Source organism: Trichechus manatus, unplaced genomic scaffold (genome assembly GCF_000243295.1).
Source record: "Trichechus manatus latirostris isolate Lorelei unplaced genomic scaffold, TriManLat1.0 scaffold00015, whole genome shotgun sequence".
Taxonomy (NCBI): Eukaryota; Metazoa; Chordata; class Mammalia; order Sirenia; family Trichechidae; genus Trichechus; species Trichechus manatus.
In genome coordinates this window covers 21,751,941-21,776,816 of record NW_004443951.1, presented here as the reverse complement: position 1 = coordinate 21,776,816, position 24,876 = coordinate 21,751,941, and the positions used below count along the sequence as shown (strand labels likewise).

Genomic DNA, 24,876 nt, shown 5'->3' with positions numbered 1-24,876 from the left:
GGCGCCGCCCAGCCTGGAGGACGTGCAGGTGAGGCCCGAGGGGTCCGAGATGGGACGGGACGGGCCACGGAGGCCAGTAGACTTGAGACTCTGGCTGGAGGCCTAGGGTGACGAATGGGGGAACGCGGCTTCTCCCTCAGTCCGCCAATTGTTGTTCGTGACTCCGCGTATGCGTCCCACGACGCGGCCTGGCATTGAGGCGGTGTGCGGTGCCTGGCTGGCAGCCACTCTCGGCGGAGTAAACGGGCAGATGTCGAACTACTTCTTTCCCTCCACACGGGGTCGTTGAGCCCCGTAGGGCATCCATGCCCAGTCCCAGTCTGCTGGGGCAGCCTCCGCCTGGGGCGAAGAGAGGCAGAGTAGTTGCCTGTCTAAGGTTGCACGGCTCTGTGAGGTACCCAGGACTCCAGCTCGTTTGCAGATGGTGCCGCCACGGCGATTCCAGGTCCCGCCCGTCGCCGCCTCAGGCGACGGGGGTACACGTTGGGCGGAGCAGACAGAGACGAGGGGCAACAGGGGCTTGGGAAGCGACAGGAAAGGAGGTCCACACGCGCCTTCACGAACACCCTCTCCTCTTTTCAGGCCATGGATGAGCCGGGAATGAGCCTCCTGGACCAGTCCGTGATAAAGAAAGGTAAGGAATGGCGTGCGTCTGCCAGAACCGAGCAGGGCGAGATGGTACACGCCCTGGGCGTACGGACCCATTTTCTTCTCAGTAACCGGTGCCTCCAGTGCACCGGGCATTCCTCCCGGCCCAGTAGAGGGACAGCGGCGGAGGCGGCGGGCCTTGTCTGAGTTTGGGCAGACGCGCGGACTTGGAGAGTTGGCTCCCGAGCCTGCAGCCTGAGCTGGGCTCTAGCCCGCCGGCTCTCTCGGCTGCCCCAGCCCGCTGCGCGCCACTAGGGCCCGGCTTCTTCCCGCCGAGGGGAGGGCGCTTTTGTGGATCTGGAGTTACTTTGCAAAACGAGTTAAGCCACTTCCCTGTTTCCTAAGAGGTGGTAATGGGAGTGCTGTTCACACGGATTTTGGTTAATGATTTCCACTGTACAGAGCCTTGCCATTTCGGAGCCTGGCAAGCACTTCTGTCCCTTTCTTCCGATCAGGGCCTTGGGGAACTCACGTTTCCCTGGGGAATTTCCTCTCCAAGCGGGAGCCTCCGGCGGCATTTAGGATTAGGGGAGCTGATGTGTTAATATTGTGTTAGGTTGTGTGCTCACAGGTCAGGGCCTGTCTGCTTCTGAGGGTCGTTGTCTATGAGTTCAGGGCCCTGTATGTGTCAACTTTCCTAGTTGTCTCAGTATTTCTGGGCATGTAAGTGTGTCTGTTGCTGTGAATGTATTTGTGATGTTTGTCTGGTATGTTGGTGTACATTTCCGTGTGCTTGGGGGTCTCTGTGTGCCAGTTAGGGTCTCTGTTGTGTTCTGGAATTTGTTCTTTGGTATCTGAGGATCTCTGAGCAGGTGAAAGTCTCTGTGTATTTGTGGGGGTGTTTGTGTATCTCATAGCACTACTAAAAGCCAAGAGTGTGAACCCCACACGCTATGGGTTTTGAGGCCTGAGGACTGCGTTCCAGCTGTGCAAAGGAAAGGTCCGAGAAACGGAGAAAGAAATAAAGAGAAATATAGAGAGATTCAGAGGGGCCCAGCATTGAGCGGGTGCCTTAGATTTGGGGCTATGCCCGGGAGGAATTCGCAGGCCCGGAGGAGCTGGTGGCGCCCTGGGCCGACATCGCTACCTGGGGATTTGGCTTGAGTTGTTTTTCAAACGATTGAATTCCAGCCCGGACTCTGGTTGCCTTCCACGTGTTCTCAGGGGAGGCTTGGGGTAGGGCTAGGGGTTGTTAAGGAGTTGAGGGATGGAGGTACCGGTGTCACACCTTCTGGAGTTGGGAGGGGGTTGGGAGTGAGAGGAAGGGTTGGACTTCCAGGAACTGGAGCTGGGTTATCAAAAGCTGGCAGTTGTCTGGACAGCCTGGAGTGTATGGAGGGAAGATGAGGGGACAGCTCTGCCGGAATCTGGGGGAGGAGCTCCAGGATTTGGGGCTGGGTCACCAGGAACTGTGAGTGTGGGGAGGACGCTGGAGACCCGGCTGCCTGGAGGCTCCCTGTAGTCAGAGCTGAGGTTTGCCCAGGACTCAGCGCATTGTTGGTGCGCGTTGCGTTGGTTTAACCGACGGCTCCTTTTATGAACTCCACAGAAGGGAGAACTCGGTCTGTAATCAACAAGAGCCTGCCGCTGGGCTGCGTCCACCCGGAGATAATACCGTGGTCGCAGCCCCCAGTTGCCGACTCTCGCACGCGTTCGAGGGAGTGGGGACTAGGCTCACTGACATCCGCGAGGAAGCCAAGACCCTGCATTTTTGGGAGATGCTTGGGGGTCTCTGCCTTGGGAAAGTGTAGAAGGATCAGCCGTGGCTCTGGACACATTGACCCCTTCCCCCTCCCCTGGGCCAGAGCCGGGCCTGGAGGTTGGCCAGGGGAAGGAGTGACTGGAATTGCCCCGCAGCTTGAAAGTTGGTTTCTTTCAAAGGACATCGGTTTCCATAAATTTCAGATGCTTGGCGTGAGCCGAGATCCCCAAAGGCGGTCTCAAGAACACTAGCACGACCCGAACTGTCCCGGGTGCTGAGCGCTAGCTGCTTGGGGCCGGTGTAGGAGCTAGTGCGACACGGGGCGTCGTGGAAGCGGGTGCGCATACCATCCAGACCGCACTGCCAGCCGGTCGGTGGCCGAGTGGAGCGAGGTGGCTCTCTGGAGACGGGAGCGAGGGACGACCCACCCGGGACATCGAGTCACCGCCTCGAGCGCTGCTGCGAAGGGGGAAGACATGAGAGCTGGGGACACCTGGGGAAGGGAACGCCTGATTTCCCGCCCGGTTCCGGAGCCAGGAGCTTGGCCTTGTGCTTTGGAGGAGAGCGAGCCAGTGCCGACGCTTTTTGGCTTCGTCAACGCCGAGGCAGGGCTGGCGCCCGGTGATTCCGACCTTGAAGGTGGGTGCGCGGGCGTCGGCGGAGCGGATCCGCGGCTGCAGAGCAGGTGGTCGGGCTGGATCCCTGCGCTCTGGAGTCTAGATGCCCCGCGCACCAGGCAGATTTCCGCTCGTCGACTCCTGAATCACTCCGGGACTCGGTCCTCGCCGCCAGCCCCGGGCTTCCATCGGGGACATGGGTTAGCGCCCTGCTTCCCCCTCAGGCCCTTCCGATGGCATCAGGAGCCCGCGTTGTGTCCCGAAGACCCCCGGTGTCCCCTGGACACATAAGGGACTACACCCTCGTCATGAGTCCTGGAATTATAGAAAGTCGCTCTTGGCCAGCTACAGCTGGTTCCACGAATTCCTCCCTGCCTGGCGGGAGGAGGGCTGCGTCACCGGCGGTTCGGGTCCTGGATGAGAAATGGAGGCAGCCCAGGCCCCACCCCATGGAGTTGGCTTTGGTCTCCAGGAAGCGGTCTTCGTGCCTCAGGGAGATCTTGGGCCTGGACTTGGCCGATGCTGGCGGGGAGGGGAGCCTGGAAGCTTTTGAGACCCGAACCTTCCTTAGTTGTAAAATTTTTGCTGACTCCAAGCCCTTGTCCCAGAGTGGAGGCGAAGTCTCGGCCCCACCGCACACTTCCAGGCCGGCCTCCCCGTTTGGACCACTGTGTAGATCTGGGAATGGTGAATGGGGCCAGTGCTGACCTGAGGTGAACTGGGGAACCCTCCATTTTCAGCCCACATTTGTCACCTCCAGTTTTGAGACTCCTCCCAGGCATGACCCAGGGACACAAAAAGCAGATGGGACTGGTGGGGAACATAGACCTGGACTGATATTTTCCTGCCAAAAAGGGCAGTAAGTGGGGTCTGTACAGGATTCAGTGAGAGCTCTGAGGAGCCAGCGGTGAGTGCCTGGGGTTGAGAGGCTTCCTAGAGGAGGGACATTTGGACAGGGCTCAGTAGGTGCTCAGTGGATGTTTGTTGAATGAATAAACGCTGGGTTTTGAAATCTGAGTGCATTGGAAAAAGGGGCGTCGAATGGGCTGAGTTACTTCCACCACACTAGGCACAGCATGTGCAAATACCTTCTCCGTGGAAAAGCCAGACTGGTTAAAACCTTAGGTCGGTTTCAGGTTATACAGTCACAGCTTGAGCAGAGTGCGTTTGCAATAAGAATTGAGATATATTCCTCCACTCCCACCGAGGAAAGTGGGTCGTTGCTTGTTTGGGGGTGGAGAACAGAAGAGGACATTCTCCTACCCCTCTCTGCTGGGCTTCCCTGTCCCATCTCTGTAGGTCTGCAGCAGCAAGGGCTGATGTAAATAGTCACCCTCTCTCTCCCTAGCTCTGGGGAAGGCGTAGGGAGGTGGGGAGGGGCTAGGCTTCTAAGTGTATCTCCAGACAGGGCCAGGACTAGGGTAAGGTGAGTAAGGCATTCACCTCTGGGACAAAATGTAAGAGGGCACCAAGAAACTCAGTATTTGAGATAAATAATATCTTAATGCAATATTTTTAAAAATAAAAATTAATGCAAAAATCCATAATAAAATTTCAAAAACTACCTAAAGACAGAATCTGACCCTGCACTTGCATGGCACTCCCTCACTAGCCTCACCCTCATCTCAGCTCTGCCTCCAAGGCTACTGTCTGCCCTACAAAGTGACTAAAAGATCAGGGCTCATGCAGATAGATTTTGGACTCTACCTGAGGACAATGGGAGCCGTGGAAGAGTGTGGAGCAGGAGAGTGACTGATAGGAACCGTATTTAAAAGAAGCCCACTGGCTGTTGGTGAGAAGACTTAACCAGTGGGTCCCATTTGAGGAGGTGAGGAGACTCAGATGGGTAGGGGGAGGGTCACTACCCTTCCTGTCTGTCTTTCTCCTGCTGTCCTTCTCAACCCCCACCCCTATCAAACTTTGGATGCTTGTGGTCCAAGGAACCATATACATCAGAATTACCTGGGCTGCTTGTTAAGAACGCAAATTCCCTGAGAACAAACTCACATCTACTGAAAAGAATCCCTGGAGATGTGGCCTTGAACTTACATTTTTTAAACTGATTTATTGTGGTAAAATTTACATATCCAAATTCACCCATTGTAAGAGTACAATTCAATGATTTTTAAAAATATTATTACTGTTTATTTTATTTTTAGTGAAAATATACATAGCAGATCATACAGCCAATCAGCAATTTCTACAAGTATAGCTAAATGATATTGGTTACATCTTCATGGTGTGTCATCATCTCGCTATTTTCCCCCATATTATTTCACCATCATTGACTTAGACTCACTACCCCAAAAACTGCTCCTCTGTGTTTTAGAGTTACTGTCGTCAATTTGATTTCATATAGGTAATTCTTTAAAGGAGTGCAAGGCTGAAAGTAAGCATTCTTTACTAATTCAGCTAAATTGTTACAATTCAATGATTTTTAGTACATTCATAGAATTGTGTGACATCACCACAGTTCGTTTTCCATCACCCCCAAAAGTTCTCTCCTTCTGGTTTGTAGTTAATTCCCATTCCCACCCCAAGCTCTAGGCAACCACTGATCTACTTGCTGTCTATAAATTTGCATATTCTGGAAGTTTCATATAAATGGAATCATAAAATATGTAGACTTTTTTTTGCATCTAGCTTCTTAGCATAATGTTTTTGAGGTTCATCCATGTTGTAGCATATATCAGTAGTTCTTTTTATTGTATGAATATAATACATTTTGTTTATCCATTCATCATTTGATATACACTTCGTTTAGTTCCACTTTTTGGCTATAATGAATAATTGTTGTAGTTAGGTGCCATCGAGTTGGTTCCAAACACTACCCGGTCTGGCGCCATCCTCACAGTCGTTGCTATGTTTGAGCCCATTGTTGCAGCCACTGTGTCAATCCATCTAATTGAAGGTCTTCCTCTTTTTCGCTGACCCTCTCCTTGACCAAGCATGATGTTCTTTTCCAGGGATTGGTCCCTCCTGATAACATGTCCAAAGTATGTGAGAGGAAGTGTCACCAGCCTCACTTCTCAGGAGCATTGTGCTGTACGTGTTCCAAGACAGAGTTATTCATTCTTCTGGCAGTCCATGGTATATTCAATATTCTTTGCCAACACCATAATTCAAAGGCATCAATTCTTCTTCAGTCTTCCTTATTCATTGTCTGTAATGAATAATGCTGCTATCTTAGTTATCTAGTGCTGCTATAACAGAAATACCACAAGTGGATGATTTAACAAAGAGAAATTTGTTCTGTCACAGTCTAGCAGGCTACAAGTCCAAATTCAGGGCATCAGCTCCAGGGGAAGCCTTTCTCTCTCTCGGTTCTGGAGGAAGGTCTTTGTCATCAATCTTCCCCTGGTCTAGGAGCTTCTCCACGCAGGAACCCTGGGTCCAAAGGACACGCTCTGCTCCTGGTGCTTCTTTCTTGGTGGTATGAGGTCCCCCACTCTCTGCTTGCTTCTCTTTCCTTTTATCTCTTGTAAGATAAAATGTGGTGCATGCCTTGGATCAGGGATGTGACCTGAGCAAGGGTGTTACATCCTGCCCTAATCCTCTTTAACCACAGGCAGAGATTAGGATTTATAACACAGAGGAAAATCACAAAATGGAGGACAACCACACGGTATTGGAAATCATGGCCTAAAGCTGACACATATTTTTGGGGGACACAATTCAATCCATGACAGCTGCTATGAATATTAACATACATATTTTTGTATGGACATATATTTTCATTGCTCTTGGGTAAATTCCTAGAAATGGAATTGCTAGGTTGCATGGTAAGTTTGTGTTTAATTTTTTTAAGAAACTGCCAAACTGCTTTCTAAAGTGGCTTTACTATTTTCCATTCCCACCAGCAATGTGTAAGTGTTCCAGTTTCTCCACGTTCTTGCCAACACTTAGTGCCATCTTTTTTATTAGAGCAATCCTAATAATATCTCATTATAGTTTTAATGTTCACGTGCTTAATGACTAATGATGTTGAGCATCTTTTCATGTGCTTATTAGCCTTCACGTATCATTTTTAGTGAAATGTCTGTTCAAATATTTTGCCCATTTTCTAATTGGATTGTTTATCTTATTATTGAGTTGTAAGAGTTCTTTATGTTCTGGATACGCTTTCTTTATCAGATATATAATTTGCAAATATTTTCAAAGTGGTTTGTCTTTTTATTTTCTTGGCTTTTTTTTTTTTTTAAGGTACAAAAGTTTTTTATTTTAATGGAGTCCAATTTATCACTTTTTTCTTTTATTAATCATGCTTGTGGTGTTGCATCTAGGAACTCTTTGCCCAACCCAAGGCCATGCCGATTTTGTTTTCTCTAGAAGGAACTGCAATTTTAACAAACTTTCTGAAATAGTTTGTTGCACATTCCTCAGATTCAGTGATCAGACCATATCTACCACCTGTGGATAGTGTTGTATAGACCTGCATATGCGAGAGTCTTGTTTGACGGGTTGAATAACTGAGAGCTCTTGTGTCCGTAGGAGTGTGTGTATGTGAATGGCTTTTGCATGTGTGACCAGGAGGACATTCATAAGGAGACCAGCCCCAGCTTCAGGAGTCTCCATGCAGGGCCTGTTGGTGGGTATGGGAAACAAACACTAGTGCCTCTGCTTTGCAGTCTGTGCTAGCTTAATTCCTACCTCTAAAATCCTCCCTTCCCCAGCCCACGTGCATTACACACCTTGGACTCCATTCCTCTTTCCATTTTGAGGGAAAAGGTTCTGAGGAAAAGGGAACAGGTCAGGCGAGTAGTGAGGTCTATTGTTTGTATACACAAACACATATCCACTTGTCATAGACCTACAATTAATAGCTGTACCTGTGCTTGCATAAGGGGGCAGTGGTGATTCAGTGGTAGAATTCTCTCCTTCCATGTGGGAGACCCGGGTTCGATTCCTGGCCAATGTACCTCATGTACAGCAACTACCCGTCTGTCAGTGGAGGCTTGCGTGTTGCTATGATGCTGTATAGGTTTCAGCAGAGCTTCCAGACTAAGACAAACTAGGAAGAAAGGCCTGGCAATCTACTTCTGAAAATCAGCCAATGAAAACCCTATGGATCACAATGGTCCAATCTGTGACTCAGCATTTTATTCTGTTTTCCGTGGGATTGCCATGAGTCGGGAGCCAACTCAACAGCAGCTTACAACAATGCTTGCATAAATCCAGCACACAGTCTATGTGTACATATATCAACAGGAGCAAAGCACTTGCAGATATCCATGTGCACGCTACCACATTCCTACAACACTCAAGGAGGGCAGAGACTCTGTCCATGTATGTAGCTGGGGCTCAGTATGTGTTGAATGAGTAAATGTTTACATGCACAGTCTCACTCCCATTGCTGTATCTATGACAAGGGCATGTAGTTTTTGTGTAAACTCACTTTTGTGACACCACTGTGCTCACATATGTCCCTGTTTGCACATATATAAACAGCCTCATACAGCTTTGGTCTCTCTCCTCTCTCACAGGGCCTGGCCTCAGGGGCCCCCGGTTTTAATAAAAGTTGAATGGAGGAGGCTGCTGGTGGAGAGAATTCTCTGTTCCTCTGACTGCTCCCTCTGGCTAAGGGTCATGGGAGAGAGGACATTCACTTTGCCCTTCTTTTATTTTTAATTTATCAATTTGTAGTATTATTTTTAAGACAAATTTATTGAAGTATAATTTACATATAGTACAATTCACCCTTTATAGATGTACAGGTTAATGAATTTTGACAAATGTATATAGAGAGTTATATAACCAGCAAAACAATCAAGATATAGAATAATTCTATCACCCCCAAAAAGTCCCCTCAAGGCAGAGGGACACTTGGGTGAAGAGGGAACCTGGAGATAGATGCTCACGCGCAGAGACCTGGGAAATTCTGCCAGGTGGGACATGGGGGCAGGGATGACTCCTAGTGTATGTCCAATGTTGGTGTGTCTGTTGAGTCAGGACATCTTTGTTCCTCACTCTGAGGCAAGGCCATGAAGAGGGTGAGGCAGTAAGGAAGGGTTATACAAGTGCAGGTTTGGATTCTGTCTTCGTTTAAAATTTCGATATTTTATTCATCATGGAGTTTTTACATTAATTTTGATTTTTTTAAATATTACATTAAAATGCTCTTTATCTTGATTACGAGTTTATTGGTGCCTCCTTAAATTTTGCACCCTAGGCGAGTACCTCACTTGCCTCACCTTAGTTCTGACCCTGCCTTGGGAACAGGGAACTTGCCTGGGGTGGCAGGGGGGCAGGAGGGGTGGGGGGATAAGGGGTGAGGAGAGAGAGGGTTGTGCCGTCCCCTCAACTGTCCACTTTTCGCTTCTCTGACCTTTCGGCTCCTCCCTGGTGTCTGAGTGGGGCCCAGGGAGAAAGAGCAGTTTCACTATCAGTTGCTAACAAAGGATTGAGGTTCCTTTCTCACTCCCTGAGCCTAGGACATCTGGGCTGTGGGCCATCACCCTTTCTCCCGCTTTAGGTTCCAAGGGACTTTGCTTCACTTATTTATCCCACATTCACTGATGCCCACCTGTGCCAAGACCCTGCCTCCGAGGCACTCCTAGTTATGGGGAAGATAGATGTGGAAATGGACAACGAAGGTTCAGTGTGGTAAGGGCAGGGCTGGCGGTGAGAGGGAGCTGGAGCAGAGGGTTCCTGGTGGCTTTGCAGAGGGGAGGGTGCCTGACCTGATGCTTGGGAAGCAGGGGTTACTGCTCAGTAAATGAGGCCCTTGAGACAGAACAGTGAGCAATTCTATGGGGCTCAAGGAGCTCACACATGGTGGTCCCAGGTCCAGGTGGCCTGCGCTGGGTTTTAAAAATTTTGAAACAGTTGTTTTTGGGTGCCCTCAATTTGTTTTCAGCTTATAGCAACCCCATGAGACAGAGTAGAACTGCCCCACAGGGTTTTCTAGGCTGTAATCTTTATGGAAGTGTCAGGAAGCAGATAGCCAGGTCTTTCTCCCTCTGAGTTACTGGTTAGGTTCGAACCACCAACCTTTCAGTTAGCAGCCGAGCACTTAACTGTGTACCACCAGGGCTCCTTTTAGCAATGTTTAAAAAATCCAAAGATTACACATAAAAAATCCAGAATCCTGGTTTCTCCAGCCCCTCCTCCAAAAAAAAAAAAAAAGGAAACCTGAGGGAACTCTGACAAGGTTGGGTCTGTGTTCCTGCACAGCAACAACAAACTCAGCCCAGTAGCTCCTTTACATAGGCTGCTCCCGTCTGAAGTCTCCCGGCCCTCAGATCTCTCTTGCTTATGTTACCTGCTGGCCCCCTTTGTAGTCTAGAGCTGTGCTGTCCAGTACCGCAGTAGCCACTAGCCAGCCACATGGGGTTATTGAGCACTTGAAACGTGGCTAGTCTGCATTGAGATGGACTGTTAAGTATAAAATTTACAGTAGATTTCAGAGTACCAAAAAAACCAAAAAAGAGAGAGAGAATGTAAAATATCTTATTAATAATTTTTAAAATACTGAATACATGTTGAAATGATCATATTTTTGATATATTAGGGTAAATAAAATGTATTATTAAATTAACCTGTTCCTTTTTACTTTTTTCAATGTGACTGCTAGAAAATTTAAACTTATATATGTGACTCACATTATATATCTATTGGATACTCTAGAGAGTAAAGGACAAATGGGGGACCAGGCAAGAGGAATAGGTAGGAGCTGGAACATGAAGGAGGGATCATAATGTGATGGGTAAGGACATGAGTCACTGATCAGAGTTCAAGACCCATTTCTGCTCCTTACTTGCTGTGCCATCTTGGACAAGTTACTTAACGTCTCTGAACCTTCATTTTCTTCATTTTGAAATGAGGATATGAATGATAGCATCTACTCCACAGGATTGTTAATGTTGGTATATAGTTGGCACTCACTGAAGAATAAAAACCAGTTGTTGTCAAGTCGACTCCAAATCATGGCGGCAGTCAGAGTGGAACTGTGCTTCATACGGTTTTCAATGGCTAATTTTTTTCAAGTACCTCACCAGGCCTTTCTTCCAAGGTGCCTCTGGGTGGACTTGAACTGCCAACCTTTTGGTTAGCAGCCAAGCATGATAACTGTTTGCACCACCAAGGACCATTATTCTGTCTAGCTATGGATCTTGTATTTGATTCTTAGGGGACTGGCCAGGCAGTGATGACTTTTAAACTGAGGAGTGATGCATGTTTCATAAAAATCCCTCTGGAGCAGGGCAGGGAGACCAAAGCAGGGACTGTACAGAATTCAGACGGGAAGGGAGATAATATCTGTGGTCACACAGAGAAGTGGCCGCATTCGAGGCATGTTAAGAACTATAAAAGCAGTGGGACACGGTGATACAGTGATGGACAGGATGTAGTGGGAGAGAGAGGTGTGGAGGGCATTCACTGGGATTTCTGGTTGGATGACTGGCTGGAGAGTGGGACTGCTCATCTAGAGAAGGAATGAATGGAGGGGCTTCATCAGGCCTGAGTCTAGGTCAGCTTTGCTTACCTCTGTATTCCTGAGGCCTAGCACAGTGCCTGGCACATAGGTGCTTAGCAAAAATTTACCATATGGCTAGAAGGCTGAGAGCACTGCCTCTGAAACCAGAGTCCTGGGTTTGCTCCTGGTTCTCAATCTACCATTTGTGTGATCTCAGACACACTATTTTACCTCCCTGGGCTTCAGTCTACTCGTCTGTAAAATGGGAATAAGTATTGCCCCCTCATGGGTTGTTTTGAGAATTTAGTGAGGTTATCAATATAACCACATAGCACATTCTTGTTGTATGCCATTGAGTTGATTCCAACTCACAGTGACCCTATAGGACAGAGTAGAACTGCCCCATAGGGTTTCCAAGGCCGTAATCTTTAAGGGAGCAGATCACCAAGTCTTTTCTCCCAAGGAGCTGCTGGGGGGTTCAAGCCGCCGACCAACCTTTCAGGTAGCAGCCAAGTGCTTAACCATTGTGCCACCAGGGCTCCTAAGCACATAGCACGGTGACTGCCAAACAGTGAGTGCTCAGGAATTATTAGCCCCAGACCCCTCACTTGATCTCCCCACAAGGCCTTCTCTATCAAGGCTCTCACTTCCTTGAAAGAAGAGAAGGCCAAACGATTTCTCTGAGGAAGCAAGTGGCCCAATATTCGACTTTGCCCCTGAGGCTAGGTGGGAGGATGGAGGTTAGATTGTAGGAAGGACTTCCTTTTAGAGCTAAGAGTATCTAGTGGCTGCTAGAAAATTGGCTTCTCAGATTACCTTCCCTGCCCTTCAAAGATAATTAAAGAGTATTTGCGGGGAGGGGAGGTGTAGGGCTCATATCCTTATTCCTGATCTCTTTGAGCATTGGAGTGACTCGGCAGGAAGGACTGGCAGGAAGGACGAAAGTGCTGGAGGCCTAATGGGTCCATAACCTTCCTGTCCCCAGCACGTGTTAAAAAAACAAAGATGTCATTTTGAGGATTAAAGTGCACCTGCCCCAAACCATGATATTTTCAATTACCTCACATGCATGTGAAAGCTGGGCAATGAATAAGGAAGACCAAAGAAGAATGTATGCCTTTGAATTATGGTGTTGGTGAAGAATATTGAATATACCATGGACTGCTAGAAGAATGAACAAATTTGTCTTGGAAGAAGTACAGCCAGAATGCTCCTTAGAAGTGAGGATGGCGAGACTTCATCTCACTTACTTTGGACGTGTTATCAGGAGGGACCAATCCCTGGAGAAGGACATCGTGCTTGGTAAAGTAGAGAGTCAACAAAAAAGAGGAAGACCCTCAACAAAATGGATTGACACAGTGGCTGTAACAGTGGGCTCAAACATAGCAACGATTATTTGCTATGGCGCAGGATCAGGCATTGTTTCCTTCTGTTGAACATAGGGTCGCTATAAGACGAAACTGACTCGACAGCACCTAACAACAGCAACCGCAGGACGTGGGAGTCTAGAGCCCACAGACCTCCTTGATCTGAGGTGGGGGGAGAGGTGGAGGTCCTGAGTGGGAAGGAATGATCTGGGGACTCCTTGTGATTGCCGAGGACTGGGAGACCCTGCTACCATGACCTAGGAATCCTACCTCCCAACTCAGATTACATTTCCTCATTTCCAAATCCTTCTCTGATGGCACACGCTCAGACTCTAAGACTGCTGAAGCTGTTTGAGTTTTCACAGGGAGCCATCCTGGCTTAATGAAGGGAACATGGGTTCAAGAGCCAGACAGTTTTGGGTTCAAATTCCCACCACCCGTTAACTGAGTGAACTTGGGCGAGTCACTTTAACCTGTGTGCTTCAGTTTCTTTCTTTATAAAGCGGGGAGAATGGTACCTCTCTCCAAAGGCCCTGGGACATTGAAGTGCCGCTGTGTGTGCAGTTTGTAGCGGGGTGCCCGGCACCCAGCTGGCACTTCATCAACATGCTCATTCCCAGCTGGCAGGTGCTTGCGTCCTGTGGCTCCGGCTCAGTGTCTTCTCTCTCCCTCCCTTGTTCTTGCTTCTGCTCCACAGTCCCCATCTCCTCCAAAGCCAGCAGCCTCTCGGCCCTCTCATTGGCCAAAGACAGCCTGGTTGGTGGCATCACGAACCCCAGTGAGGTCTTCTGCTCCGTGCCTGGCCGGCTCTCACTGCTCAGCTCAACGTCCAAGTACAAGGTGACGGTGGGGGAGGTGCAGCGGCGACTCTCGCCTCCTGAGTGCCTCAACGCTTCCCTCCTGGGGGGCGTCCTCCGCAGGTAGGAAGGCCAGCCCATGACTCCTTGTACAGCACCCAGGCCAGAATCCCTGATCTTCTTGGGCCTTCTCTGGGGGCCAGGGAGGGGCCCAGCTTCACCCCAGGCCACAGCATCATCTCCGCCTCCTCAGGGAGGAGGGCAGACATGGGGACCCAAAATTCTGCATGCTCTGGAGGCAGGCCTAGTCCCCAGTAGCTCCCATAGGTCTGTGGGTTTAAGGATGGCTCGGGGGCGGGGGGTGGGGGGCTGGAGGAGCTGGAGAAAAGTCTGGGCACAGAGAAGGGATGGAAGACTCACATGGGGAAGGATGGATAAGGCTGGCCTGGAGAAGAGTGCCATCTTCACCCTTTCCCCCAGGAAAAGGACCCCCAAGACCCATGGCTCATTCCCTGTGGCAGCATAGGCCTCTCTGGGGTGTGTGTGTTGGGGTGGGGAAGATGGGAGTCCATGGTTTGTCTTCATAGTTGTGGGTGTCTCTCTGTACATGTCCTTATACCTGTGTAGGGTATTTTCTGCTTCAGGCTGCGTTTTGATGTGTCTGAAGATGGTGTATGTGTGTGTGTGTGTTAGGGGATGGCAAGGAGTATGCTTCCATGCGTGTGTGTTTCCTGTGTTACTTTCACTGGAGATGTGTTGGCTAGAATGTTCCCTACTGTGTGTGTGCACACGTGTGTGTGTGAAATTACTGTGCATCTGGAGCTACATATATGTATGTATACATGTCTTTACCTTTGTAGGGGCACATTTGTGCAGCTGTAGGGTTATCTCCTTATTGCTGGTCTTGAGCACCCCAGTGACTGTGTGAGTCCTTGAGTGCCTGTACATGTGTCCCTGGGATCTTGTATGTGTGTGAACCCCTATGTCTGTGTCCCTATGTGTTCCTGGGTGTGTGGGTCTGTGTACTTGTCTGTGTGTCTCTGCGTATGTCTGTCTCTATTAGTGTGTACGTGTCTCTGTATGCTTGGCCCTCAGTGTGTATCTATCTGGCTGTGTGTCTATGTGCCCTCGGGTAGCTGGGTGTATACCTATGTCTCCCCTTGTGTCTCTCTGTCTGCATGTCCCTGTCTCTGCATAGGTCTTTTTGTCCCTGAGTAGCTGTGTATGGCCCAGCTGGTATGCTAAGGTGGGGAAAAAGAGCCCCAAGATGTGGTCAATCATGTCCCACCCTGGGCTGACCCTGCTCTTGAGAGGGTTAGGAAGAAACTAGGGGCTCCTGAAGCTGGGTGCTGGTCCCTCCACCCCCTCCATCTTGGCTACAAAACTAGTGAGGTTAGGAAGAGGTTGGGATCATGTTGAAAGAGACCCCACAGCTTCCCTAGGCCCAGACCCAAGCCTCAGTAGGGGTTGGTGGGGGCAGCAAGTTCTTGTTGGGGTCTTTTAGTCTACATGCTTCTCTTTTGTCTTCATAGTTGTATGTCTGTCTCTCTCTGTGCATGTCAAGGGCCAAGTCCAAGAATGGGGGCCGGTGCCTGCGGGAACGGCTGGAAAAGATCGGGCTTAACCTGCCAGCAGGCCGGCGCAAGGCCGCCAATGTGACGCTGCTGACTTCACTGGTGGAGGGTGAGTGAGGCCTGAGAGTGGGCGTTAGTGTGAGGCAACGTGTTTTGTCCTGTGTGACTGTGTCTGACTGTCTCTAATGCATGAGGGTGTGTTTAATCGTGTGTGTATTCATGTGAATGGTGCGATATCTGTGCGTGTAGTCAGTGTTGTGTGTAAATAAGGTGTGTGCACTTGATGTGTGTGTATAATTTTGTGTGTGTGTGTGTGTGTGTGTGTGTGTGTGTGTATGTGTATGTGTATGAGGAGAGGAGTGGCCAGTGTTTGGATGTGGTAAAGGGCTGAGGAGGATGAGAGCTCTTTTCTCTGGTGGTTGGTGACACTGGACTCTGGGCTTGGCAGTCTTGAGTGCTGGCTCTGGGATCCACAGTGGGCTCAAATGCCACCCCTGAGCTCAGAGCCCATTCCTGATGGCCCAAGGTGGGGGGCAGTAGAATTGCAGCTGGGGCTAGGCTGGGGAGGGAAATCAGAGGAAGGCATCTACAGAAGCAGAATGAGGCAGGGTGCCTCCTGGCTAGGGGGTTGGAGGTTTAAGGCTATGCTCCGGGCTGTACACCTGGCAGCGGTGACAGCTCATTTCTTTCTCTCTGCCCTCCTCACCTCCAGGAGAGGCCGTACACCTGGCCCGAGACTTTGGCTATGTCTGTGAGACTGAGTTCCCAGCCAAGGTAGCTGCCGAGTACCTGTGCCGACAGCATGCTGACCCTGGGGAACTGCACAGCCGCAAGAGCATGCTGCTGGCTGCCAAGTGAGTGAGGGTGCCATGCGTGGGCACTTCTGGGTTCCATGCACAAGCTTCCATGGGTGCCATGCATGGGCACACATAAGTGCAATGCACAGACACAGACCCCATATATGGGCACAACGGGCACCAGCATGCGCACACGATGTACATGTGGCACCATACGTCGGCACACCTGGGCTCCATGCTTATGCTCACAAGGAGTACACAGGTGGCACATGTGCATTCCACACAGGCACACACGGGCACCACACATGGGTTTATTTGGGCATCATGTCCATCACATGGGTGTTCTCCACAAGCACATGTGGGCACAAATGTAGACACATGGACAACACATATAAACATATCTGGGTTCTATGCATCAGCACAAAAGGTATCATATACAGGCTTTATATAGGTCCTGTGTGTGGGTACTACACTCACATTCACTGCCCTATGGCATCATCAGCCCCAGTCCCTTGAGTCAAGGTTCCATGGTCTTGCTCTTCCTGTCTAAATCTTGTCCATCAGCCCCTCTGCTCCAGTGACCTCCATCAGGGGCACCAATGCCTACCTAGGCCCCCAGGTTGGCCCTCCCTTGTCCTTACTTTGTACCTGATCCCTCTACAAGTCCTGTTGTTGCCTCCCTCACCACCATTCACATGCTGCCACCCCAACTCAGGTCTCTTCATCTCTCTCCTGGCTGGACCTTCACCCCAGCACACACATCTTCCACTGCTCCCCCCACCCCAAGAATCTTCAATGGCTCCCACAGCTACTGCATTGATTTTTCAAATTAGGTACTGTGGGGATGCCTCTTACAGACCGGTATTCCAATAAGATTTAGTATTTTAGAAAGGGTTTCATTGCAAGAAAAGAGGGAGGGAGAAAGGGAGGGAGGGAGAGAGAAAAGAAGAGAAGTGAGGAGGGAGGGAAGAAGGAAGGAAGGAGTTTTGAAAACCACTAAACTGTATGATAAAATACAAACTTCTTTGAGGGCTCTACGATCTGATCCATACAAACCCCACCCATGCCCTCCACCTGATCTACTCACTCTCTCCTGTCCTCACGTCCTTGGGCTTGCTCTTCTGCTTAGAACACTGCTCAGACACCCTACCTAATGCAGTTCACATCACCTTCAAATCACAACTCCACCCTTCCTCTTTTGAAGTGCCCTAGGCAGAAGAGGAGTCACAGACTAATGGGACCATCAAATAGAGGGACCTCTGAGGCTGCTCATATTGTATCTGGAGACATGTCTAGGGTGAGCTTTTGCCTCATTCATTAGCCAGTTAACTCATCAAGGACTTCCTGGGTTCCAGCACATCTAAGATGCTGACCGGGTTCCATGGTGATACCAAAACCAGTGATGTGCTCCCCATCCTCCTGCCTGAGCCACAAACAGGATGCACAAATAAATGAATAATGGACTCACAAACCAGAACTGGATTCAGATCCTGCTCAGTCACCTCGGCAGGTCTTCTAACCTCTCTGAAACCCGCTTCCTTATCTATGTGATGGGGATCTAGTCCTCAATGTTCGCTGCTAGATTTTATTTCAATTATCCAAAGCAGATTCTGGATCGTTCTCTACTGATTTCAAAGATAAAGTTCTGTGAAGCATTGGGTGTTTGGGGTGTGGGTGTGGGTGGGAATGGGGATCAAGGAGCTTCCTGGAGCTTTGAGCTGGACTTTGAATATGGACAGGACTTCAACAAGGAGAGATCCCTGGGTGGTGCAAATAGTTTGCACTCATCTACTAAGAGGTCCCTGGTGGCACAACAGTTTAGTGTTTGACTGCTAACTAAGGTTGGTGGTTTGAAGCCACCCAGTGGCTCCTTGGGAGAAAAGACCTGGTGATCTGCTCCCATAAAGATGACAGTCTAGAAAACCCTATAAGGCAGTTCTACTCTGTCACATGTGGTCACTATGAGTCCAGATTGACTTGATAGCACCTAGCAACAACAACAACACTTATCAAAAGGTTGGCAGTTTGAACCTACCCAGGAGCACTGTGGAGAAAGGCCTGGCTAAATGCTTCCACAAAGATTTCTTCAAGAAAACCTCACGGAGCTCAGTTCTACTCTATAACACGTAGGGTCGCCATGAGTCAGAACTGACTCGATGGCAATGGGTTAGGCTTTTTCCAGCAAGGAGAAAGACTGTAGAGTATTAGCATGTGCTACTAGCTGTATGATGCTGGGCGATACCTCTCTGAACCATAGTTTGCTTTTTTGTAAAATGGGTATGATCATCATTTGCAGGCTGTTGGGAGGGTCAGCAATCATATATATAATGTATATGAAGTGCCCAACACATGGTAGGTCCTTCTCTGGGCTCAGACCTTTGTCCTCTAACCTCTGTTCCTCCTGCCCCCACCAGGCAGATCTGTAAGGAATTTGCGGACTTGATGGCTCAGGACCGCTCGCCGCTGGGCAACAGCCGCCCAGCACTCATCCTGGAACCCAGTGTGCAGAGTTGCCTGACACACTTTAGCCTCATCACACATGGTTTTGGAGGGCCCGCCATCTGTGCCGCCCTCACTGCCTTCCAGAACTACTTGCTGGAGTCACTCAAGGGGCTGGACAAGATGTTTCTAAGCAGTGCGGGCAGTGGGCATGGTGACACCAAGGCTTCAGAAAAGGATACCAAGCATCGGAAATAATCACTTCCCCTATGCCATCCTTAGGGGTTCTGCAGGTCTGAAATGAGGCCTTAGCTCCTGGGGGTGGGCAGAGTTGGGGATGAGGTCAGACCAGAAAGAGACCATACATCCAGAAACCCGAGACAGAGATCTGGGTTGAAGCCAAGGGGAGCAGCCTTTCTGTGGTGGTTTTTTTGGTAAGTTAAGGGCCCAGGCATCTGCCTCACACGTGCCATTTTCTGACCTTTGATTGCTGAGAAGGGCTTGAGTAGGAAGTTGGCATGGAAAGGTCTGGCTCATGGGGCAGAGCCCTGCCCATTCGAATGCCTGGGCAACAGTGGGCACTCTTAGGGGCCAAGGCCTGTTTTTCACTGATGGCAGGAGAGAAAGTGTTAACAAATCAGAGGTGCTATTGAGGGATTAGCACCCCTCATTCCCAGAACCCCTCCCCCCAGAAAAGGGGTGCCGGCAGGAGGCTCCAGATGCTCTTTGGACCCCTCCCATTCTTGGAAAGAAGTGGGCAGGAGTCCTCAAGGAACAAAGAATATAAAGCACGAACTGCAGAACTTGAATCCAGGCTGCGTTTCACAGCCCTGTTGCTGTCTGTCCTATTTATTTACATACGTGGTAATTAAATCTGAAAGTTTTAAAGTGTCCAGTGCAACTTATTTATCCCAATGAGTTGGGGACTTTCGTTTCACTGTTTTTTGCTCATGCACCAAGATGTCCAGTTGGACCAGGATAGTTTTTACTTGCAAAGGGCTGTGGGTGGGCTGGGAGGGAAGAAAGTTATGCCAGGGACCCTGAGGTGGTCTCTGGGATTTTGTACTTGCTGTTGTTTCTCTTGACCCTGCAGTTGATGTACCTCCCCACTTCTCAGTTTGCTTTCTCGTTCTCTTAATAAAACCTTTTCATTGGATACGAAGCTCTCCCTGTCCTTCTTCAGCTCAGGCCTGGATTTACCTCCTAAGAGGGCAAGGTCACTGGGGAGAGGCAGGGCCTGGGAATTAGCAGGGCTAGGGGTGGGAAGGGGCCTCTAAGGGGGAGGCCCGGAAGGCAGTTGTGGGCATCTCTGTGTGAGAGGGGGTGCAGATGTTGGTGGGCCTATCTGGCTTGTGAGTGTAGCTCTTCGTTTAGTTCTGTGTGTGTTAACTGAATCCTGGTAGATCTGTATGAATATTAGTGACTGGATGGGTCCATGTGTGAATGTATTAGCTTGGCTGTTAGGTCTCTGTGTTAACACAACTGGTGGTGTTGGTTCTGTATGTGTGTCAGTGTGAACGCTGGTGGCTCTGTGTGTTGTGCACGTAACAGGCCAATGATAACTCAGTTCTCGTCTACCTGAGGATTTCACTCTTCAGGCATCTTTTCTCTTTCCTGCATGTGAATTATCTACTAGATCATTCTCCAAAGCACACGTTCAAAGGATCTATGTTAAAAAAATATAAATCCTTTCCTTATTTCTTTGCTCTCCTTTGCAGTTAAAGTGCTTGAATGCTGCATCCTACCTCCACTTGTTTGCCCCATATTTGCTCAACCCACTTCAATCTGGCTTCCATCCCTACCAGTCTACTGAAATCACCTCAGCAAGGTCATCAATAACCACAATGCCAAACCCAAGGGCCTTTTTTCTGGATTTAACAGCAGCATTTGACATGGCTGAGCACTTGCTCTTTTACCCTCTGCTCTGTGCCTCCCAATGTCTCCTAATTTCTTCTTATCTTACTGGTTCCAACTCTATCTCCTTCTCTACCTGACTTCTAAATGTTGGCCTTCCTCAGGGCGTTCTCTTCTCTATCCACACTCTCTCCCAAAATGATCTTATTTAGTCCCATGGCTTTAAATATCATCTATATGCTGCTGTCCATCTATAGAGTCCCTGGGTGACATAAACGGTTAAGCGCTCGACTACCAGCCGGAAAGCTGGTGGTTCGAACCCACCCACATGGCATCACCATGAGTCAGAATTGACTCGACGGCAACTAACAAGAACATATACTGTTGACTCTTGAATTTACATCTTCAGCCCAGACTTCTCCCTGAACTCCAGGCTTGAATATACAACTATCTGCCTGTCTCCACCGGATATGCCTAATAGGCATCTCAAACTTATGTCCAAAATGAAATGCTTGACTTAGAGCTCTCAAATCTTAACCTCCTGCAGAGCTTCCCATCTTCATAAACACTACTACCTTCAACCCAGTTGCTTAAGCCAGGAATTGGAAAGTCAGTGTTGGTTCTTCCTCTACATCTAATCTGTCAGTCCTATTAACTGAATCCATCCTTTTCTATCTCCACTGCCACCACTCTAGTCCTCAGGACTACTGCAGTAGTGTCCCAATAGGTCTGCTTTCACTGACACACCTTAATCTGAGGCCCTGCAATGCTCTGAACTTTGTCTGCTTCTCCACCTTCACCTTAAACCATTCTCTTCACTCACTTTGCTCCAGCCACACAGATTTCTTTTCTGTTCCTCAAACACATTGTTTTATGCCTCAGGATCACTGCAATCACTATTCTTTGCCAAGAATGCTTTCCCCCAGTTCTGTGCAGATGTGCTGTCAGGGTCAAATGTTGGGGTGCTTTGCAGAAGTGGAGAGTGTGTTAGGGACATGGGGTCTTGAAATCATCTCCTAAGGGAAGGGTCCAAAGATGTGATTTCTTCTTCCAAGAAGTTTCACCTGCCTCAACTCACCCATATGCAAAGAGGAATAGGGTGGGGGGAAGGCTAGAACTATGTACTGCTTTAAACAAAGCCCAGAGCTTGGCAAGAGATAATTCTACCACGAAAATTATCTTAGGCTATGGGAAATTGAGAGGATTAAATGAGATAATAGACATAAAGCACTTACACAATGCCTAGCACATAGTAAGAAATCAATAAATGTTTGTAAATATCCGTAAGGTGAGCAAGGAAGAAATGAACTTACCAAGAATTTCTTAGTGCTGAACAACTTTCCCTAAGTTACCCACGCTGTCTTCACCAAGTCCCATTTTAGAGGTAAGGGAACTGTAGCTTGGAGCAATGAAGTAACTTGCTCAAAGTTACAGAGTGAGACTCACACAGGTCCCTTCATTCCCACTGTACCGTAGGCCCTCTGCAGAGTGGCTCACAGACCTGACACCAGTGAGAGGAAGCAGGTCCTTCCAGCCCTTGGGCACCAAGGCTCTGCTACTCCAGCAGGTGGTCAAGATCATCAACCATGCTGAGGAAGCAGTACAAGGGTGGCACAAGAAGCTTCTAACGAGGTCTCAGCATTCGGTTCTTCCCATTAAGCTTTTTTTTTTCCCCCATAGCAAAATAAATTGTTTTATCCTACAACTAGCTGGGTTTAGCCCTACAGAAAAGCAGATGATGATTAAAGAAAAAGTATACATGATGGTTTACTCAGCTTTTTTTGCAGAGCGAGTATCTGTGAATTAAATGGAGAGTATTTAGACTGGGTAAGCATTATGATTTTAAATTGTGGGGTTTGAGAGTTTATACTAATTTAAAGACAGTATTTTCCTATTCTCTATTAAAGGATTATAGGGCTCTAGGAGAAATATGAGAAGGGTAACCTTTGAAACTCTTCCCTCCCTCAAACCTCACCAAGGTAAGGTCAAGTTCACACACACGCACGCACGCATGCAGACACACACGCAGACACACACACACACGCAGACACACACACACACACACACACACACACGCAGACACACGCAGACACACGCAGACACACGCAGACACACACACACACACACAAGCTAAGTAGACAGCAGGCATCTAGAAAACCTCCTGAGAATGTCCCTCCTTCTCCTGCCTGGGCACTGCTGCTGCTAAAGTCAAAGGGCCAAGGCAGGAGGCAGTGAAAGGGCTCTGAGTTTTAGGCATTAACGAGGACTCAGGCAGAGCAGGCTCAGCCACTGTTGCTCAGCTAGCAACACCAAGAGCTTCTCAAACCATTTCAGCACTCTCTTCTCTCAGACGTTCTTTCTCAGCCTTCCTGATCTCTTTACTAGTCAGGGCTGAGCTCCCCTACCCTGAGGCAAAACAGCTGCTCTCTTCTCCAACCTACTCCCCTTATCCTGGGAGGGAATAAATTGTTTTTCTGTGTATTAATCACCTGAAAGCAGACGGGAACCAATCGGAAGGCCATTCTGAGCAGTGTTTGGTCGGGAGTGGGGAAGACTCAGTGCATTCCCAGTGTTTTTCAAACTTCAGGAAATCAATTTAGGACACAACCAGCATTTAAAAAATAAAACCCAATAGAAGAAAATAGAAAATAACAGAGTGCACTGACTGCATCATGACTCAATACACACTTACACACATATGAATGCAAGAAAAGTTTCACAAAGCAATGCTTAGAAATGTGAATTCATAAACGTATGCTGAGGCCATGTAAATCTAGTTGGATCATGGGCCTTTTGAGGTGTAAGAGAGTACAAGGAGACTGAGGAGCCAGGTTGCAGACAAATTATGAAATGCCTATCATGTCAAACCAAAGAATTGGGCTTTAATCTGTAAGTAATGGAGAACTGCCAGAAAGTTGTGAGTGAGGAGAAAAATGGATGGTCAAACTTTTTTTTAGAATACAGAGAAAGGACTGAGAGGGAAGATATTAAAGGTTGAGAGAAGTTAGGAGGCTGTTAAAATAGTCCAAGAAAGAAACGATAAAGGATGAACCAGGTTAATGGGGATGGAGATTCAAAAGAGATTTACAAAGTAGAAATGCCAGAACTTGGTGACTATGTGAAGATAGAAGATAAAGAAGGCATCAGAAATGATGCTCCGTTAAATGCAGTGTGATATCTTAGACTGTATCCTAGAACAGAAAGAGGACATTAGTGGGAAAACTAGTGAAATCTGAAAAGTCTGGAGTTTAGCTAATAACCAATGTTGGTCTCTTAACTTTCGACAAATGTCATGGTTATGTAAGATGTTAACATTAGGTGAAACGGAATGAGGGACAGAAGGAAACTATCTTTGCAACTTCTGTGTAAATCCAAAATTATTCCAAGTTTAACATTTTATTAATACTAAATGATGCCTAGGCTTCTGGCTTGAGTATTGGGAGGCTAGTGACTCTAATTCTCCAAGATGGAACACTGTAGAGGAGCAAGTAGTTCTCTACCAAGACTGAAGGTAAGAATTACTTGGGAAGCTTTTTAAAAAATTCCTATGTCTAAGCCTCAAACCTACTTAGAATCTGGGAGTGTAGTCTAATCACGTACATTAAAAAAGAAAACTGCCTAGGCGATTCTGGTACACACATCTAGTTAAGAACCAGTTTTAATGGCACCAACCAAAAGCATTTCTAGTATTCCCCAAAAGCTAGACTAGGGAATACAATAGATACCTGGTTAACTGCATATGGTATATCAATTTAATGAAATATTATCTGTCAACAAGAATAAGGTAGATCTACAAATCTGTCTTGGAAGAAATACAGCCAGAATGTGCCTTAGAAGCAAGGATGGCAAGACTTCATTTCACTTACTTTGGACATTGTTATGGGGGACCAGATTATGAGGGACCAGTCCCTGGAGAAGGAGACATCATGCTTGGTAAAGTAGAGGGTCAGCAAAAAAGAGGAAGACCCTCAACGAGATGGACTGACACAGTAGCTGCAATAATGGGCTCAAACATAGCAATGGTTGTGAGGATGGCACAGGACCAGGCAACGTTTTGCTCTGTTACACATACGGTTGCTATGAGTCAGAACTGACTTAATGGCAGCTAACAATAACAATACCAACATGTATTGATATAAAACAATATCCAAGAGATAGTGATAAATGAAATAAGCAACATGCAGAACATTTTTAAATATTTTTAAGAGGGGGCATGTGTGTATTTATGTATGCATATATGTTTATGTACACATACACACACACATGCATTTATATGCTTTACAAATGAACAGAATACTTCTCAAAGAACAGACAAGAAATCAGTAGCTATAGTTTCCTCTGGGAAGGGAAATAGGTGGCCAGATTATAGGGATGGGTATAAGTACATGAATTACCTACTGAATAAATTAATTTAAAAATTTTTTAAGGTTAGGGGCAAAAAGAACCACTGCTTTAGAGGGACTGAGACATTAGCAAGCAAGATACAAGCAAAAGCTAGATGAGAAGGAAGCTGGGCAGTGGAATAAGAATGTGAAGACTGCCAGCTGCTAAAAGGAATGAAGGGAAAGGGCAGGAGGAAAGACAGTGCTGGCAAAAAGTCCAATGCAGATAATCCTCCCTCCATCTCTTGCCTGAGGTGATGGGGAACTGAGGCCCAAGCCAGAGAGC

The 24,876-nt window shown here is 48.0% G+C and overlaps 1 protein-coding gene across 1 annotated transcript in view; it reads left to right on the top strand.

The window, feature by feature from the left end:
• TFAP2E (transcription factor AP-2 epsilon) overlaps positions 1–18,612 on the top strand; it is a 19,454-nt gene extending 842 nt beyond the window's left edge. Inside the window, exons 3-10 of the mRNA XM_012554225.1 lie at positions 141–238; positions 583–634; positions 2,705–2,989; positions 3,192–3,371; positions 13,445–13,667; positions 15,109–15,227; positions 15,831–15,972; positions 18,330–18,612. Of these exons, the coding sequence (XP_012409679.1) occupies positions 141–238; positions 583–634; positions 2,705–2,989; positions 3,192–3,371; positions 13,445–13,667; positions 15,109–15,227; positions 15,831–15,972; positions 18,330–18,612 (1,382 nt within the window). The remainder of the gene's footprint in view (positions 1–140; positions 239–582; positions 635–2,704; positions 2,990–3,191; positions 3,372–13,444; positions 13,668–15,108; positions 15,228–15,830; positions 15,973–18,329) is intronic.
• Positions 18,613–24,876: the final 6,264 nt, after the last annotated feature.